This window comes from Anolis carolinensis, chromosome 5, assembly GCF_035594765.1.
Source record: "Anolis carolinensis isolate JA03-04 chromosome 5, rAnoCar3.1.pri, whole genome shotgun sequence".
Lineage (NCBI taxonomy): Eukaryota > Metazoa > Chordata > Lepidosauria > Squamata > Dactyloidae > Anolis > Anolis carolinensis.
Window position 1 is genome coordinate 60,027,527 of NC_085845.1, and position 19,960 is coordinate 60,047,486.

General features: G+C 41.4%; 1 protein-coding gene across 4 annotated transcripts in view; it reads left to right on the forward strand.

Annotated features, from left to right (window-relative positions):
- galntl6 (polypeptide N-acetylgalactosaminyltransferase like 6) overlaps window positions 1–19,960 on the forward strand; it is a 753,660-nt gene that overhangs the window by 678,467 nt on the left and 55,233 nt on the right. For all 4 annotated transcript variants that reach the window (XR_010006391.1, XM_016995302.2, XM_016995304.2 and 1 more), the window contains one exon: window positions 16,178–16,294. Coding sequence is in view for 3 of the 4 variants with exons in the window: in XM_016995302.2 (XP_016850791.1) it covers window positions 16,178–16,294 (117 nt within the window). In the remaining variant the exon portion in view is untranslated. The remainder of the gene's footprint in view (window positions 1–16,177; window positions 16,295–19,960) is intronic.

Below are 19,960 nucleotides of genomic sequence, written 5' to 3' on the forward strand. Positions count from 1 at the left end.
CAGAATTTGGTTAGGTTACAATACAGGATAAAAACTGGAATTAAGATGCTTACCCCCATTATCAAATAAAATCAGAGAATAACTAGTTTTAGGAATAGTGTCAGTCTAAAGTGCATTAGTTCATAAATTGAAAGAATTCTTATTTTTCCACCAGCTAAATAGGGATTTGAGAGACACTGCTGGTTCTTTCAGCTTATGAAGTTGTAGAATGGTTCAATTGCCGTGAGAAAAGATGGGGCCTGGAAGGGATGGTGAAGTCCTTGGCACAACGGATGTTGGGGGTAAAGAGGGACCCAGATCAGAGTTTAAATAATCAGGGTAACCACCAGTTTTCTATAAAAGCTTCAGACCAACCCAACACAAATACAGGAAGTAGAGCTCCTTCTCCTTCCCATTCCTTCCCATGGAGTAAGTGGGAAATCCCTTGCAACTCCAAGGATTTCTGGATGAAACAGATGATCTGGATCCATTTCAGCTGGTTTCAGGCCCGGCCATGGAATGGAAACAGCTTTGGTCGCCTTGGTAGATGATACGTAGAGAACTTGACAGGGGGAGTATGTCCCTCTTGGTTCTCTTGGACCTCCCAGCGACCTTCGATACCATCGACCATAGTATCCTTCTGTGTCGCCTGACTGGGATTGGATTTGGAGGCACTGTTTTGCAGTGGCTTTTGTCCTTCCTGAAAGTCATACCCAGATGGTGATGTTGGGGGACGGCGCCACCATCGCAAATGCAGTTGTCGGCGACGAGAGAGAGGGCCTTCTCGGTGGCCGCGTCAACTCTTTGGAATTCCCCAAGGAGGTTAAAACAGCCCCTTCCTGTTCATACAAGCTTTTGATGAAGACACTTAGATGTAATGACAGGAAGGCTAACTCTTACTGAGTCATACTAATGTTTATCATCTGTCTTATTGAGTTGCCTGCAATAACTGTATTGCATAAATGTTTTTAAATATGTTTATTTATTTCTTCCTGTAAATTTGTTTTTATAGGTACTGTAACTGTTTTACATATATATATATATGTGTGTGTGTGTGTGTGTGTGTGTGTGTGTGTGTGTGTATTGTTGTATATTGTCTTTTATATAATGTTGTAAGCTGCTTTGGGTACTGTTTAGGGAGAAAAGCAGATATAAATAAAGATTATTATTATTAATAATAATAATAATAATAATAATAATAATAATAATAATAATAATAATAATATTAAGGTAAGAAGAGATATGAGGAGCCATCTAAGACATCAAGTTGTCCCTGTACCTTCATCTCTGTCTTTTGGTTGTTGAGTTTTAAAAAAAATGCTTTCATTTTTGCCTCTTAAGTGGCTTCAAATCTCTCATTCCATTTTCCATTTCTCCTCTCCTGTCTCAATTATGTCTCAACTCCACTATAAATATTTCTTTCACCACCCTTTTTCACTGCTGCTTATTTCGTGACTCGAGCTTTTCCCATTTTGCATGAAATAATCTTTCTGAAGTGCAGACTAAAAGTCATCTTCAATTGCAAGTCCCTTTCTTATTTTTTTTTCCAGTAAGCATACGTGCGCCTTCCAGTTGAGCTACTTCTCCCTAGATTCCAACTCCTCAGAGCTTTTAGTTAACAGGATATAAGCCATCTACTTACTGGTCAATGTAATTTTCCCTGGTGGAAATAATTCTGTGACAAAATTACCATATATACTCATGTATACATCGAGGACAGGTTTATGGGTAAAATTATAGCTTTTGATTTGACTTGCAATAAGAATTAGGGCACATTGACCCTTGACTAAGTTGACTCAGATTTTTGCATTGATTTTTTGACTGAAATTTCTAGACTTATACATGAGTATATAGGGGAAATTTTCTAAAGTAACATGTTGAATGGAGTTGGTGTTATTTTTTGACAGTTACTTATTAGTTGCTTTTCAATGCTTCTTTGAAAAGCATTTTGAGTGGAATTTTTCGACTTTTTTGCCATTGTCCTTCTAGGTTTCTTCTTCCTAAAGTAATGATAATATTAAAAAGTTGTTTAACATTAAATGGCATTGCTTTTTTAAATGTTCCTTTTTAAACTGCCCTGTGTTGGAGCAAATTTAAGGAAGAAAATTGGTGGGGTCAGTAGCATTATAGCTCATCCCTCTATGCAATGTCCCTAGTTTATATTGAGAGCTTGCACACTTTGTTGTTGCTGTGTGCCTTCAAGTCATTGCTGATGTATAGTGACCCTAAGGTGAACCTAGTACGTGATTTTCTTGGCAAGATTTGTTCAGAGGCAGGTTGCCCTTGCTTTCATATGAGTAAATTGGAGCAAGTTATAACAAGACTCTGCCATCTGTGTCACAAACATTAAAATACTTTTTGCTGCAAGGTTGCAAGTTCATGAGACCTAAAAGCAGTGCGAAGAGTTCAGTATTTAAAACTTATAAACACATTCATCCGTGTTTCTGTCTAATCAAATTGAAACCTTTCACAGTTGCTACCACTGATCTCCTGACAGTTCTATTTTTCTTTCACAGCAAGATCTTTTTCATTTTAATTTAAAGCAAATTTACTTAATTAGGATGGTAGCTAGGGTGTCACATTGCTTTTTTGAAAATACATGAAAGAGCATAAGGTTCGCACTGTGTGATTAGCTGGCTGATGTTGTGGATCATTATTTTTAAATGCATATTACTGATTTATATTTATTACATTTAATTCTGCCCCCTACTTAAAGGGGTAGGAGAAAAGGTTTAAAATAATGAAGGTACTTAAGAACGCAGGCTGAAGTTTTCAGAAATGCTCAAATTGTTTTGAGGAATGTGTATGCCCCTTGCTGCTAAAGAAAAACCAAAGACTGTGAGCTGCCCTAGGGAACTCAATTAGGAAGAAGTAACATCTAGGTAACGTGTCTGGCGTTGCTTGAGCTGATGCTGATAACTTCACTTACCTGGATTCATGGGAGCAAGGGAAGCACTGATAGTCTCGAAAAGACTTAAATTTTGTTTTTTGCACTTGATAATGAACAAAACAAATTTATCTAAAGAGCCACAAAATGTTTGCAGTGTTTAGGTAAAGGTAAAGGTTTTCCCCTGACATTAAGTCTAATCATGTCCAACTCTGGGGGTTGGTGCTCATCTCCATTTCTAAGCCAAAGAGCCAGCATTGTCTGTAGACACCTCCAAGGTCATGTGGCCTGCAGGACTGCATGCAGCGCCGTTACCTTCCTGCCAGAGCAGTACCTATTGATCTACTCACATTTGCATGTTTTCGAACTGCTAGGTTGGCAGGAGCTGGGGCTAACAGTGGGCGCTCATTCTGCTCCCAGGATTTGAACCTGGGACCTTTTGGTCCGCAAGTTCAGCAGCTCAGCATTTTAACACACTGTGCCACCAGGGGACCCGTAGGGTTTACATAACAATAAATATCAAATTTGAGCCAAAAATATTTATATATGTTTTACCACCTCATCACATGGACCACAAGACACGTAGTGGTCCATCTGTATTTCGTATGCAATTGTACCTTTTAGATAGTCCTTCATCAATTATCAAGTTAGGTTCTTCCCATAATATGTGCTTTTTTCTTGCCTCTTTCCCCCATTGCTCTCTGCCTTCCTCCCCATTGCACATGTCTTTTTGGCAGAGAAGGCTTGCGACTAAAGAACAAAAGGATCGGAGGCTGTTACATCTTCAGCCAGGAAATAAAAAGTGCCTCCAGTTCCTTCTTGGGGCCCTTTTACACAGCCATATAACTCAGAATATCAAGGCAGATAATCCACAATATCTGCTTTGAACTGGGTTATCTGACTCCACGCTGCCATATAATCCAGCTCAATGCAGATAATGTGGGATTTTATACAGCTGTGTGGAAGGGGGCTTAGTGTGTTTGGCTTTGATATTAATAATGATAATCTTCACCTGAAGTATAAAAGCCAAAGTAAACACTTTCAAAGATGGCCCATCCAAGGCTTGGCTTTCCCTCACAAGAGACTGCTGCTCTCAGAAGGACCGCCTCTCCACCATGAGCCAAAATGGGATGAGAATGTGATGGTTCCCTTCACACGTGCTTTCCAGCTGGTACTATGGCTGTAGTGCACAGTTGGATCTCTGAACACAATTGCTTCTTTGCCACAATTGCTTTCCAGTTCAATGATGGGGGAGAGAAATGACAACTAGAAGTACAGGTACGTCCTGTGATGGCATCTGTGCCTCACCATTGTTGAACTGGAGCAAAAGTGTCCTATGATCAGGAAAATTGTCCATCTGATTAAGTCCCTAGAGCAGTGGTTCTCAATCGGTGGTTCCCCAGATGTTTTGGCCAACACCCAGAAATCCTAACAGCAGGTAAACTTGCTGGGATTTCTGGGAGTTGTAGGCCAAAAGACCGGGGTACTCACAAGTTGAGAACCACTGCCCTAGAATAATAATACAAGTTGAGAATCCCTTATCCAGAATTCTGAAATCCAAAATACTTCAAAATCTTCTGTTGTTCACATGAGTGGCTGAGATAATGACACCTTTGCTTTCTGATCGTTCAGTATACACAGAATTTGTTTCATGGACAAATTTATTTTAAATGTTCTGTATAAAATTACTTTTGGGCTATGTGAATAAGATATTATGAAACATATATGTTTAGACTTGGATCCCATCTGCAAGTTTTCAAATTATGTACATACAATGTTCCCTCACTACTTCGCGGTTTGCTTTTCGTGGACTCGGTGTTTTGCGGTTTTTTAATAAGCACTAAAATAATATTATAAATCATAAAGAATTATGATTTACAGTGGCGGTGGTCTCAGTCGGGTGTGGGCAGCAGGGTGGAGAAGGAGCCCAAACGGCAGCGGGAGGAGAAGGAGGCAGTGCCATGTTCCCCTGCCTCTTTCTTCTCTTTTTCCCTTCCTTCTTTCCTCCCTCCCTCTTTCTACTTCTTTCCTAAGGAGAAGCCTAGCATCCCTACCTCACAGATATTCACTTATCGCAGGTGGTCCTGAAACATAACCCCCGCGATAAGTGAGGGAACACTGCATATGCAAATTCAATTTTTTTCTAAACTCTGAGAAAATCAGAAATCCCAAACAATTTTAGCCCCAAGCAATTCAGATAAGGGATACTCAATCTGTGATATTAAAAATAGAACTCTGAAGTACAGTATTGGTTTTGGAGGTTCTCAAAGTAATTAATGGATCAGATCCAAAACTTGACTGTAGTCTTTATCTCATTCAATAACTTGTCAAATTTGATTACTCTTTTCAAGCATATGGTTTTGATAGCTTAACAGAGAGAGAAGCAGATGGGTGAACAAATGAAAATGCTTCCTTGGTATAGGGGGAGGGGGAGAGAGACTGAAGCTTGGATGAACAATGTATACTTTGTACCAGAAGCAATACACCAATGCAACCTATCCATTGGTCTTGGGATGGCCATGTATTTTACTCTACAAAGGGCACCCTTTAAAAGTAGAGTTAATTGGCTACCGTAATTTCTCCAGAGCTTTGCCATGCTTCCTGCTATCTTCACTGTCATAATTATTTGTTACACCTAGAAGGCATCAATATGTAAACACACACTAAGCAAGAGATAGTATATAAACACAGTATCTGATATAAGACAAGAGCTGAAAATAGGTCCTCAGTACTGCCAAGTCTATTTTGTAGCTCATTTATTTACGGAAAATTTTATATCCTGCCATATATGCAAATATCTCAATTCAAAGATAAGTATCAAAGTCCCAAATTACTTTGTTTCAAGCCTAGTCATAACTATGTGACCAGTCCAATTTCCTGGGATTTTTTTTAGAGCAGGCATGGACAAACTTCGTCCCTCCAGGTGTTTTGGACTTCAACTCTCACAATTCCTAACAGCCTACTGGCTGTTAGGAATGGTAGAAGTTGAAGTCCAAACACCTGGAGGGGCGAAGTTTGCCCATGCCTGTTAAAGAGTATGTGATTTGCCCAAGGTTATCCACGGGGTTTTCATGGTTTAGTAGGGATTCAAACCCTGTTCCCAAGTCTGAGATCCCATCTACACTGCCATATAATGCACTTTATAGCTACTGTATTGAAGCTGCATTATATGCCTCACTTTTGTTAACAGTGAGATTTTTAAAAAAAAAAATTGTTTCTACTTCTTAACGCTGGCTGACAATCACAGGGCAAAGGGACATACCATTCTACTCAGTTACAGATCCATATTCTATCATCTGTTCTCCAGCCTGCCAACGCAATTTCCCAAGGTGCAGACATATGTATGTTGTGAACATGCTTTTATTTTCTTGCTTTTTCTAAGGTGCTATCACAACTTGTACTGTTTCAACTTTTGTGCTAGGTTTGGAAAGCTGTCAAATGACTTTTTTTTTTGCCTTGGTACAATAGAATTTCAGAATTTTATAGTATGATTTTTATAGTCCGATAGTTCACCATTTCATAAGCCCAAGAACCCCGTGTGCATGTGATTGCAGCATCAACTCAAGACCAGCTGTTTTTGCCACAGGCACCATTTGTAAAAATCTTCTCTTCCAAGAACAGCTTCTGGGCCTCAGATATGACTCCTCTGCCAGTTGTAGGGATAATTAAGCAATTGGTCGCTGCTCGCCTTAAGGCTGATGTTTCTCTTTTCATAAAACAAGGTGTTGTACAATATTTGCTAAGGGCCAGATTCCATGCCTATTTAAAATTTCTCCATGGGGTGATTGTTGTACAGATTGCTATCACATGGCAGGGGTGAAATTGCTTCACTCACTTAACTGCTTTAGCTGCTTCAAATGAAGAACTCTCAATGTTATAAAACAGACTCCATGCCAATGGCAGCTCTGAAAGTCTCAAGTCATATTTATTAGGAATGGCTGAGAAATATATTCCCATGCAAACCTGTCATATTTGCACATCTTGACAATCTTGACAATCTGGGACACACTTAAACCTTGAAATTCTTTCTTACCTGAATTTTTTACAGCAGCATGTTTAAAAAATAAAATATGGCATAAAAAAGATGAAAAAAAATTAAAATAACTTTTGAAAACAGAATGTGTCAGTCCTGTTTCCAGACAGAACTAAATTCCAGAAGGGATGCTGTAAAATTTGAAATTGAAAACAGGTAATTATAAAAATTATCAGACATTTCAGCTTCCACCTTTCTCAGTGTTGTCCACTGGAGAAAGAGATGAAACACTGTCTCATGACAGTTATAAAAATTCGGAGGATAGTGCTGGAAGCAAGCCTGGGATTGGCCTCTAATTTAAGGCTGTATGGCTTAAAGATGTCAAGTCTGAAAATCAGGAAGGTTTCTCTTTTCTCAAATATGATTGGGTCGGGGATGGGGGGAGGTCCCCACTGAAAATTCTGCGCTCTATGTGGAGTTGCCTTTGAAAACTGTTCAGAAGCTTGAAATAGTCCAATGGGCAGAGGCCAGATTGCTTACCAGAGCAGGGTACAGGGAGCATACAAGCCCCCTGTTATGTCAGCTCCGCTGGCTGCCAGTCTACTACTAAGTTTTAGGGCTTTCGCCTATAAAGCCCTAAAATGTTCTGGGCCAACTTACCTGTCTGAACGTATCACCCTCTATGAACCATCTCGGAGTTTAGGATCATCTGGAGAGGCCCTGCTCTCGGTCCCGCCTTCCTCACAGGCGCGATTGGCAAGGACGAGAGACAGGGCCTTCTCGGTTATGGCCCCTCAGCTGTGGAATTCCCTCCCCAGGGATATTAAATTAACCCCCTCCCTCTTAACCATCCATAAGAGAGTAAAAACATGGCTTTGTGACTAAGCTTTTGGAGAACTTGGGCAATTGACATATATGGATTGATGTGCAATGACTTTTGGAATGGCCCGGTTTACACTTGTGGATTACGTGATTAACTGTGAATGTGTTTTTTAAATGTTTTAATTCTTTTAATGTATTTTATAATTCTCTTGAAATACTGACTTGAACTGTACACTGTTTTTAAGGCATTGAATAGTTGCCTATATGTGAGCTGCCTTGAGTCTCCTCCGGGGTTGAGAAAGGCGGGGCAGAAATGTTGTAAATAAATAAATAAAAGCCATGTTGGAAAGATTGTGGTCTGCACAATTAAACTGTTTAGCAATGAATTAGTTAGATAGTGATAGTTGACTTCTGGTTGTGGGTGTATGCTCGGTATATATAAGAGAGAGTTTACATTTGAAATAGGGCATACATTTTGAAAAATGAGCACATTTTGAAAATTGCTTGAAAAATATAGCATATACATACATTGTGTCTAGTGTAGAGTGTTACAGAAATAGAATAGACTATATTTAAGAGTAGAAAAAAACAACATGAGTAAAGTGAAACGGAAGTCAATAGGTTCACCCATGCCTGATATTCACACATATCTGCTTGGCCCTTGGGCAAACATACTGGACAAATGGGGACCATTTTGCATTGCATGGCATGATGAATTCAACACAAATTGGTCCCTCTGCTCCCATCAGAACCATTTGTATCAATGCATCAATAGTCACTAATATCATGACTCACCATGTCTTTATTCCATTTGCTGTCAGGAGAGACTTCAGGACATGGTTTTCAGAATCTAATGCACCTAGATTTGAATCATTCAAGCTTGGTTGACAATGGCATTTGAAGACCAAAGATGATGCTCAAGATTTCAATCTAGATCAATGATGGGGGACTTTAACTCTCCAGATGTTTTCAGTCCCACTTGACATGTGCAATGGCAAGGAGTGATGGAGGTTGTAGTCATAAACATCTGGGCAGCCCAAAGTTTCCTATTGTATAGAGCAGTGGTGCATAAACAGTGGTCCTTCAAGTGTTTTACACATCAGGTCCCAGAATTCCTGACCACTGGACAAGCTGGCTAGGACTTCTGGGAGTTGGAGTCCCAAACACCTGGATGACCAAAGGTTATGAATTGCTGGTTTAAAGCTACCAGATAAGACATACATTGCTGAAGTTTGGCCAGATGACTCTTGGGTCACTTTCAGTTAGATAATTCTATAAAACAGAGTAGAGGGTAAGCAGAACCAAGCAATGTATATGTTGGAAGAGGGAATGGAGGAAGACTGACAAGACTAGCAAAACAATACACACTGTTCCCAAAGAAGTTACACCACCCCATTCAAGACAGAAAGATGCTCTGTGCCAGCTAACCTCTATATTGTAACAGTATTTGTAAGCCTCATTCCCAGTTCTTACAGCCTGACAGCCACATGTATGGTAAGCAGTCATGTATGCTAGCACCGTCAAGGATGCTAAAAAAATCTTACAATTCCTCCTTAATAGCCTCTGCTAGATCGCACCCAGCTCAAGTATTCAAAATCGTTCGGGCTTTGACCAGTCCGGCTCCCTTAGTCCAAAACCTAGCAACCACGGCTCTTACAGCAGAGGCATTCCAGAAGTTTTTCACTGATAAAATCACCGTGCTTCGGCAGGAACTGCCCCCTACAGTTGATACCTTGAGTGAGCTTGAGACTTTGTGGCCGCTTAGTGGGCCTATCTTTGACCGATTTACTCCGCTTGACAAGGAAGATGTCACTAGAATCCTAGCTGTTGCAAAACCAACCACCTGTTCCCTTGATCCGTGTCCCTCCTGGCTGGTGAAGAGCTGCCTGGAAGGTCTACTCCAGGGGTCCCCAAACTAAAGCCCGGGGGCCGGATGCGGCCCTCCAAGGCCATTTACCTGGCCCCCGCCCTCGGTTTTAGACTTAGGCATACACAAAGTCTGAAATGACCTGAAGGCACACAACAATCCTACTTGACTATCTCATTGGCCAGAAGCAGGCCCACACTTCCCACTGAAATCCTGATAAGTTTACAGTATGTTGGTTAAAAAAAAATTATTTTTAAATATTGTATTGTTCTTTCATTTACTAATATTGTAAATGAAATATTGTAAATTAATAATATGGTAATAATATTATATATTATGTACACATATAATATTGATAATAATATTATAATGTAATACGATATAATATTTATTTATTTATTTATTACAGTATTTCTACCCCACCCTTCTCACCCAATAGCGGACTCAGGGCAGCTAATAATAATAATACAATATAATAATATTGTATAATATAATAATATCAATTATATATTAAATATTAAATGTAATATTACTAATAATATTATGATATAATGGTATAGTGCAATATAGTAATATATAATGCTAATATCTTTTGCACTACAAATAAGACATGAGCAGTGTGCATAGGAATTTGTATTTTTTTTTCAAATGATAATTCAGCCCCTCAACAATCTGAGGGCCATGTATCGGCCCTCCACTTAAAAAGTTTGAGGACCCCTGGTCTACTCGATCCGTTGAGTAATAGAATCAATGGCTCTCTTGAACAGGGGGTCTTCCCGGACAACCTAAAAGAGGCAAGGGTTCGTCCCTTGCTAAAGAAGCCTAGCTTGGATCCCATGACCCTTGCTGTCTCCAACCTGTATCATCCTGTCTCCAACCTCCCATTCTTGGGTAAGATGATAGAGCGGGCTGTACTGGGACAATTGCAACAATTTCTGGATGATACAGCCGGCCTGGACCCTTTCCAGTCAGGCTTCCGCCCTGGCCATGGGACGGAGACAGTCCTGGTTGCCATTACAGATGAACTTCGTCGCCAGTCTGACAGCGGCAAATCAGTGCTACTCGTACTTCTCGACCTTACAGCAGCGTTTGACACCGTTGACTATGATCTAATGATTCACCGTCTCGCCATGTCCAGAGTTCGCGGTCAGGCCATGAATTGGTTCAACTCATTTCTGCGAAACCGGAGCCAATGCGTGGAGTATATGGATCAAGTCTCTGACAAGTCTCTGGCAAGTACAGAGAGCACAATAATCCCAAATAAACAGTTCGAGAGGAGGTCACAGGGGCTTACATGTCTTTACACTAATGCTCAGAGCATGGGAAATAAGCAAGACGAACTCCAACTCCTAGCACAGCACCACACATACGATGTCATAGGCATCACTGAAACCTGGTGGGATGACTCCCATCACTGGAATTTAACCATTGAGGGCTATAACCTCTTTCACAGAAATAGAACAAAGGGGAGAGGAGGGGGAGTAGCTTTATATGTCAAAAACAGTTACGTTGCAGAAGAAATGCAAGACTGTAATCCGGGAAACCAGCTTGAAAGCATCTGGATAAGAATCAAGGGAACCGGGACTCAAAAAGATCTTGTCGTGGGTGTCTACTACAGACATCCGAGTCAGGATGAAGGACTTGATGAAGCCTTCTGTCAACAGCTGACCAAACAGGCACAAAGAAGAGATATAGTAGTCATGGGCGATTTCAATTATCCCGATATCTGCTGGAAAACAAACTCAGCCAAGAGTACAAAGTCCAACAAATTCCTCACTTGCCTTGCAGATAATTTTATGGTCCAGAAGGTAGAAGAGGCAACAAGGGGATCAGCAACTCTTGATCTAATCTTAACAAATGTGGAAGACCTGATCAATACAGTTGAAGTGGTTGGATCCTTAGGGGCAAGTGACCATGTGCTCCTGCAGTTTGCAATACAAAGGAATGCTGAAACTAAGACAAGTCAAACACGCTTTCTGGACTTTAAGAGAGCTGACTTCCAAAAAATGAAGGAATTACTGAGCGGCATTCCATGGACGTCGATATTAAAAAACAAGGGAGTTAAGGATGGATGGGAGTTTTTCAAAAGTGAAATACTCACGGCGCAAATGCAAACAGTGCCAACAAAGAAGAAAAATAAGACAAGTGCAAAGAAGCCAGAATGGATGTCCAAAGAACTTCTAACTGAGCTAAAGCTCAAAAGTGACATGCACAAGAAGTGGAAAAGGGGAGAAATCACCAAAGAAGAATTCAAACGTATAGCCAACACCTGTAGGGAAAAGGTTCGCAAGGCTAAAGCGCAAAATGAGCTCAGGCTTGCCAGGGACATAAAAAACAACAAAAAAGGCTTTTTTGCTTACGTTGGTAGAAAAAGGAAGAAAAAGGAGGCGATAGGGCCATTGCAAGGAGAAGATGGGGTGATGGCGACAGGGGACAGGGAAAAGGCAGAACTGCTCAATACCTTCTTTGCCTCGGTCTTCTCAGAAAAAGAAAGCCATCTTCAACCTCAGCAACACAGAATGGACGAAGGATTGGGGGAAATCCAACCCCAAATAGGGAGACACGTTGTCCAGGAACACCTGGCCTCTCTAAACGAATTCAAGTCCCCAGGGCCAGATCAGCTACACCCAAGAGTACTGAAGGAACTAGCGGAAGTTATTTCAGAACCACTGGCAATTATCTTCGAGAGTTCTTGGAGAACGGGAGAAGTCCCAGCAGATTGGAGGAGGGCGAATGTGGTCCCTATCTTCAAGAAGGGAAAAAAGAACGACCCAAACAATTACCGTCCGGTCAGCCTCACATCAATACCAGGCAAAATTCTGGAAAAGATCATTAAGAAAGTGGTCTGCGAACACTTAGAAACAAATGCGGTCATTGCTAATAGTCAACACGGATTTACCAAAAACAAGTCATGCCAGACTAATCTGATCTCTTTTTTCGATAGAGTTACGAGTTGGGTCGATACAGGGAATGCTGTGGATGTAGCGTACCTGGATTTCAGTAAGGCCTTCGACAAAGTCCCCCACGACCTTCTGGCAAACAAAGTAGTAAAATGTGGGCTAGACAAAACTACGGTTAGGTGGATCTGTAATTGGCTAAGCGAACGAACCCAAAGGGTGCTCACCAATGCGTCGTCTTCATCATGGAAAGAAGTGACAAGTGGAGTGCCGCAGAGCTCCGTCCTGGGCCCGGTTCTGTTCAACATCTTTATTAACGACTTAGATGAAGGGTTAGAAGGCACGATCATCAAGTTTGCAGACGACACAAAACTGGGAGGGATAGCTAACACTCCAGAAGACAGGAGCAGAATTCAAAACGATCTTGACAGACTAGAGAGATGGGCCAAAACTAACAAAATGAAGTTCAACAGGGACAAATGCAAGATACTTCACTTCGGCAGAAAAAATGGAAATCAAAGATACAGAATGCGGGACGCCTGGCTTGACAGCAGTGTGTGCGAAAAAGACCTTGGAGTCCTCGTGGACAACAAGTTAAACATGAGCCAACAATGTGATGCGGCTGCTAAAAAAGCCAATGGGATTCTGGCCTGCATCAATAGGGGAATAGCGTCTAGATCCAGGGAAGTTATGCTCCCCCTCTATTCTGCCTTGGTCAGACCACACCTGGAATACTGTGTCCAATTCTGGGCACCACAGTTGAAGGGAGATGTTGACAAACTGGAAAGCGTCCAGAGGAGGGCGACTAAAATGATTAAGGGTCTGGAGAACAAGCCCTATGAGGAGCGGCTTAAAGAGCTGGGCATGTTTAGCCTGCAGAAGAGAAGGCTGAGAGGAGACATGATAGCCATGTACAAATACGTGAAGGGAAGTCATAGGGAAGAGGGAGCAAGCTTGTTTTCTGCTGCCCTGCAGACTAGGACACGGAACAATGGCTTCAAACTACAGGAAAGGAGATTCCACTTGAACATCAGGAAGAACTTCCTCACTGTGAGAGCTGTTCGACAGTGAAACTCTCTCCCCGGGGCCGTGGTGGAGGCTCCTTCCTTGGAGGCTTTTAAGCAGAGGCTGGATGGCCATCTGTTGGGGGTGCTTTGAATGCAATTTCCTGCTTCTTAGCAGGGGGGTGGACTAGATGGCCCATGTGGTCTCTTCCAACTCTACTATTCTATGATTCTATGATTCTATGATTCTATGACAGATCTCCCCTCCTATGTGGGGTACCCCAAGGTGCAATTCTCTCCCCTCTTCTCTTCAACATCCACGTTAGACCCCTTGCTAGTTTGGTTCGGAGTTTCAGCCTAGACTGCTATCAATATGTGGACGACACCCAACTCCTTCTACGCTTGGAGCCTGGAGCAACGTCAATACCAGACAATTTCACCTTATGTCTGGAGGCTCTGTTGAACTGGCTACGTGCTAGTAGACTGAAGGTGAACCCGGCAAAGACCGAGATTCTCTGGCATGGCCGCTCAACTGGTCTGACCCATTTGCTACCCACCTTCGATGGTGCTGCCCTATCTCTTTCGCCTACCATTAAGAGCCTGGGTGTCGTTTTAGATTCGCAGCTGACAATGGAAGCTCAGGTTGCTGCTGCCAGCAAACAGGCCTTTTTCCACCTACGACAAGCGAGGCAACTGGCACCCTATCTATCTGATGAGGCTCTGGCAACAGTCATCCATGCCACGGTCACGTCTAGGCTGGACTATTGCAATGCCCTATATGTTGGCCTTCCGATGTCCACGACCCGAAAGCTCTGTATTGTTCAGAATGCGGCGGCCAGGCTACTCACAAGAACACTCATGAAATGCCACATAACACCAGTGCTGCAGCATCTGCATTGGCTTCCAACTGATTACCGTGGTCTATATAAAATGCTAGTTCTGACCTTTAAAACTCTTTACGGCCAGGGCCCATCGTACCTTAGGGACTGTCTCTCCTTCTTCCATCATCGGAGGTCACAACGACCATCCCAACGAGACTTACTTTATGTACCAGGTCCTAGAGAAGTGCACTTGGAAAGGACCAGACGCAGAACTTTTTCTCTTTCTGCCCCTGGCTTATGGAATGCCTTGCCGCCCTATATGAGAGCCATGCGTGAGTTAGGGCCTTTTACCCTAGCACTCAAGACCTGGGTAAAGACTAGAGCTTTTAATCTATGTTAATTTTATTAATATTTGTATGTGTGTATTTTTATCCTTTACAATTTTATCTTGTAAATCGCCTAGAGCATCATGGATGGAGGGCGATTTATAAGTAATTAAATGATGATGATGATGATGATGATGTAGAAGGGTCACAAGGTAAAAGATACATAACTTCTAATTAGTGCAGATGATTATTTACACATAGACGTTCCCTGTTCTCTCTGGATTTAGCCGCTATTCTCTCAATAGCTGGAAGGAAAAGTGATGACATTGTTGTGAGCTATTTTTCCTATAAATAAAAGCTTGTGCAGTGGATTGTTGAATGGGTATTTAACTGGTTGCTCAGATCGTCAACAGAAGGCTTGAGAACACCAACAACTGCAGAGGTCCACTTGATGGACATTCCAGAGAAGGAGAAGGACTTATACTTAATAATGTACTGCTGGAACTTAGTTGTAAGGCAGTGTGTGCTGCCTTCCTGTAAAAGCTCTGCCAATCTCTCCTCACCTCTCAGCAGCCCTTTTTAAAGCTCTGACAGGTCTAAGTCCAGAACGATCTTCATTACAAATCTTCTAACTGCTCTAAACCTATCCTCATGTTGAGTGCCAGCATTTGAACAAATCTGCAGGTTCTTTTAGTATCAACAGGAATATGTGCAGAGCCTCAGTTTATGAACAAACCTGTCCTGTGGTAAAATCACAAAGGAATAACTGTTGGTTCCTGGAAAGTTTTACAGACAACTGAACTTTGCTCTCCCAGGCGTTACTGCTCTACTTACCCATTGAGTAGATAATGCTTCCTGAAATTCTTTCTAGATGACCTCAGCTTTGGCACTAGTAGAACTAGTGCAAAATGATTTTTAACACACTACCCTTAAAGAAAGCACAGTTTAACATCTAGAATTGTTTATTTTTTATCTTTAAGAAAAATTCATAGCTGGAAAATTGTATTTAATTTTTAATGTATAGCTTAGAATTCTAGAATCCTAGAGTTCAAATCCTTTGGTTGATCCAGGATGGCATCTAGCCACCCCTCATTTTGCACCCAAAACTTACCTGAGAGACCTGCCGACAGTGCAGGCCCGTCCGGAGAGTTTTTCTTTCCCCCCCCACCCCCCCACCCCCACACACACACCTCCTGACACATCATTTCCAAGCATCAAGAGGACTCAGGCCCCTCAGGTAAGCTTTGGGCATGAAATGGGGAGCTGGAAGAGAATGGGTGCATACCATCCCATTCCTTCAGGTTCCAGGAGCCCAAAGTACCAGGATGACAGTGAGGATTGACCCACAGAATTGCAGAATGAGGTCCCAGAAGTCAATCCCCACAGACAGGATTAAAAAAGAAGTCATTTCCAAACTTTGTTAAAACACTTTCTAAAAATAAATAAATGGGCATGTATTGTATAAGTATTCAAGAGATCTAAAGAGCATAAACGTTAAGCCACAACATCTATAGGTCTGCATAACACTTTGCTTCTTTCTTTCAGCAACACCAACATTTCCCAGTCTATATAGTGGTACATAATATTGGTCATTTTTACAGATTCGAAATGTGGCAGCCAATCTCTGCGTGGACAGTAAACATGGAGGCACAGGCACCGAACTCAGGCTCGATATATGCGTGAAGGATGGCTCTGAAAGGACATGGTCACATGAGCAGGTATTTTTGCCATTTTTTTCTGAATATTCTAAACAGTATTCACTAATGAATGCCCAAATATGTACTTTATTTTGTATTGAATTATAAGGAATCCATTCACACTATTCACGCTGGATCTACACTGCCATATAGTCCAGATTATCAAACATGACAATCTAGATTCTCTGCTTTTAACTTGATTATATGAGTCTACACTGCCACGAACCACTTCATCACACCGGGCTTTCTTAACGTCCTAGAACACTTCCCCTCCAGTCCATGCTGCCTTTGACACGACGTCGCTGGACTTCCGACAGAAGCCCCATCCACAACTAGAGTAGAAGTGTCGTAGGAAACTTCCCTCCAAACATGGGAGCCTGCCTGTGTTGTGCTAGCCCCAATAGAGATGGCACAGATCCATGTTGCTTTAGCAATGCTTCCCCTGTGTGATGGGGAAAGTGTTGCCATGACAAAATGATGTGCGGGGCAAGAGAGTCACCCGTCATCCTTGTCAGTTTACCATGGATGCTGGCAAAATGGCATAGGGGGCTCTCTCATGTGATGAAGTCCAAAGTCCAGTTCAAAGCAGAAAATCTGGATTTTGTATGATCGTGTAGATGGGACCTTAGTTAAAGCATTCAGAGTCCATTTTAACTGTCAGGGTTCCAACCTATGAAATCCTGGTCTGAGCTGTTTAGGGAAGAGTATTTAGGATTCTCAGCCAGAGAACTCTGGTGCCTCGTTTTTATGTCTTCAAGTCTTTCTAGTTTACAGTAACCCTTGAGCAGGGTCACTCAGTGATTTTTCATGGCTGAGAAGGGATTCCACCCTTGGTCTCAAGAGTCACTGTCCAACATTCAAACCACTGCACTATCCTGGCTCTCTCATGATTAACCAAACCATTGCAGTCAAAGTGGAACCATGGCACTATAATTCTGAGATGTCAGAAGAGCTCCAAGGAAACAGAAAACAACTATACAACCTTTCAAACTTAGCTACATAAAAGAACTTGGGAATTTATTTTTTTTGAAACACAGCTCCTAACTGTAGAAAAGTTTTGTGAGCTAAAATAAAATTTCTCATTTCCAGTGGTCTTATAGCTACAAGTTGAGCATCCCTTATCCAGAATTCCAAAATACTCCATAATTCGAAAGTATCCATGTGGATAGCTGAGAGAGTGACACCTTTGTTTTCTGATGGTTCAGAGTACACAATTGTATAAATTTACCTTCAGGCTATGTGCAGAAGGTGTATATGAAACATAAATGAATTTCATGTTTATATGTGGGTCTCATCTCCAAACTATCTCATTATGTATGTATATGCAGATACAGATATTCCAAAATCCCAAACACTTCTGGTCCTAACTGTTTCAGATAAGGGGTACTCAATGTATACCATCACCTGGCTTCATAGATAAGTTAACTCTGGACCTCATCATATTGAGGTTCAAAAAGCACCAATAGTGAGGGATTTCACTAGGCAGCTTGGTGAATCCAGTGGGAAGTGGGGGAAACCATCACCCTGCACCCCGGATCTCCTACATCAGCGCTTTTCCCATCCCACAGGGGAAAGTGTTGTCACCCAGCTTTCCTCAGCGCTAACCCTGTTCTTATCAATTAGAACGTAGTAGTCCTCCTATGTTCTCCGTTCAGCGTCCTAGGATGCTTTCAGGACACTGGGGGGGGTCAGAGCCTTGCGCAAAATAGCCCTGTGTTATATCTATCTCTGTCTGGCTCCATCCTCCCATCCTCCCAGGATCTTGAAAGCATCCGAGGACACTGAAAAGATCAATGTAATGAGGTCCTTTTGTCTAGATGAAAACTCCTCCTTTTGTTGCTCAAAGGTTTGATTTGGGTGTGAATAAACGATTAAATGATTCAGAAAGCCAAGTGTTGCATGAAGCAGCCCTTAATCACCTGCAAGCTAAGATGCTTTTTAGATTTAATTAACGGACTTGCTAAAAGTGTGTTTTACAGTAAAAATATGTTATAAATAAAATAGTAATGTTGAACAGAGGCAAAACAGTGAGCTGCCATAGATGGCTCATCCCCTTTTAATGACAGCCAAACCTGGAAGAAATTAGACATTTGACAAATTCCTTCCTTTTCTGTTTCATACCAATGAAAAAGCACTGATCCCAAGTGGAAAGGGCCTGCTAGGCACAGTCAGGCTTTTGCTGGGTATCATGAAAAGGCAGGAAATCACTCATTATTCACTTGTATATTTTAAATGATGGTGATTATATTTTTATTGCTCAGGATGAAGCAATATGCCATCATGTGTCTCCATTTCATGCAACACCATTTTCTGCTTCATGTACCAAAATCATTTGCCTTGATTTGGACATCTTGCCCTTTGACTTGAACGGATAAAGGGCACAGTTTGCTCTTTTCATTTCAAGCACTAACATGACTTGGCCATTGCAATTATAGGCTGAATTGTGGTACATCTGTCTTGTTACAACCAAATACCAGTCAGTGGGATTTTGATGGGAATTGTAATCCAACACACCTAGAGTGTAGCAGATTGGGGGAAGTTATTCTAAAGGAGTAGCACTGTGAATATATTTCACTAGGACCAGATGAAATATAATGGAGTACTAAACAAGCTTTCCTGTTCTCCGGATATTCTAAATATTCAAAACTGGGAGGATAATGAAAAAAATATTTTATGAGAAATGGTGTATGACCTTCAAAAATACACTTGAACCATCTTTTGCTGTCTACACCTTAATGTGTTTCTGCCAGATATCTCTAACTTGAAAAAAACAGGAAAACACCCAGGATTGTATACTATTTTATGAAACGTTTGTTAATTTGATAAAGGATGCTTCTTACTTTAAAAAAATATTTCTGCTGCTGCTGCTTCTATTTATAATTGCTGTTTCATGGGTTTTCCTGGTGGATCAGTGTGCATAACATTGTCTACCTGTAATCTCTATTTGAAATCTGTATTTCCTCAAAGCACCAGCAGAGAGCAGCACTAGACAAGCAGAGTTCCATTTCAGACTGCAAGCAAGATAGAACAGCTAATGAATGTTTAACTGAGATTTTCAAACTCTAAAGCCACTATAGATATTAGATATAGCTTATCAAAGATTATAGCAAGCTGGGGAATGGAGGGGGGAACTGCTGAATAATCATATCACAATCAAAATTAATACGAATTTGATCATCCAGAAATATATTATTAGCTGGGTTAAAGGAAACAATTAGGCCATACAATTAAAAGGCAATGCAAAATACAACAAGAAATTAGAAAGTAAAACCTGCAAACAGGGGAAGACTAGGGGTGTGCAAAATATTGTTTTGATGTACCGTATTGGGAGGATTTGAGCAATCCATCAGCTGAATCCCCAGAAACGAGGCCGGGGGTGGGGGGGCAGCCAGTGGCCAGAAATAATTGAGCACATGGTGGCTGACCTTCAGCTGTATCTGGTTGCATTAAGGAACACCAGAATATGGTCAAAATAACAAAAGTTACTAATTAAGGAAAATACACACATTAGGAGAAACTGCAGTTGTTTGCTTTTGCCAGAGTGTTCTGGGATGAGCAAAATTCCTCACTTCTTCTCCTTTTCCCTATGTTGAATGAAATTCATGTAAACTACTGTTGCAGCTTGAACTTATTCTGTGGCATTGGAAGTCAGTCAAAATACAGTGGGAGGAAGAGAGAGAAACTAAG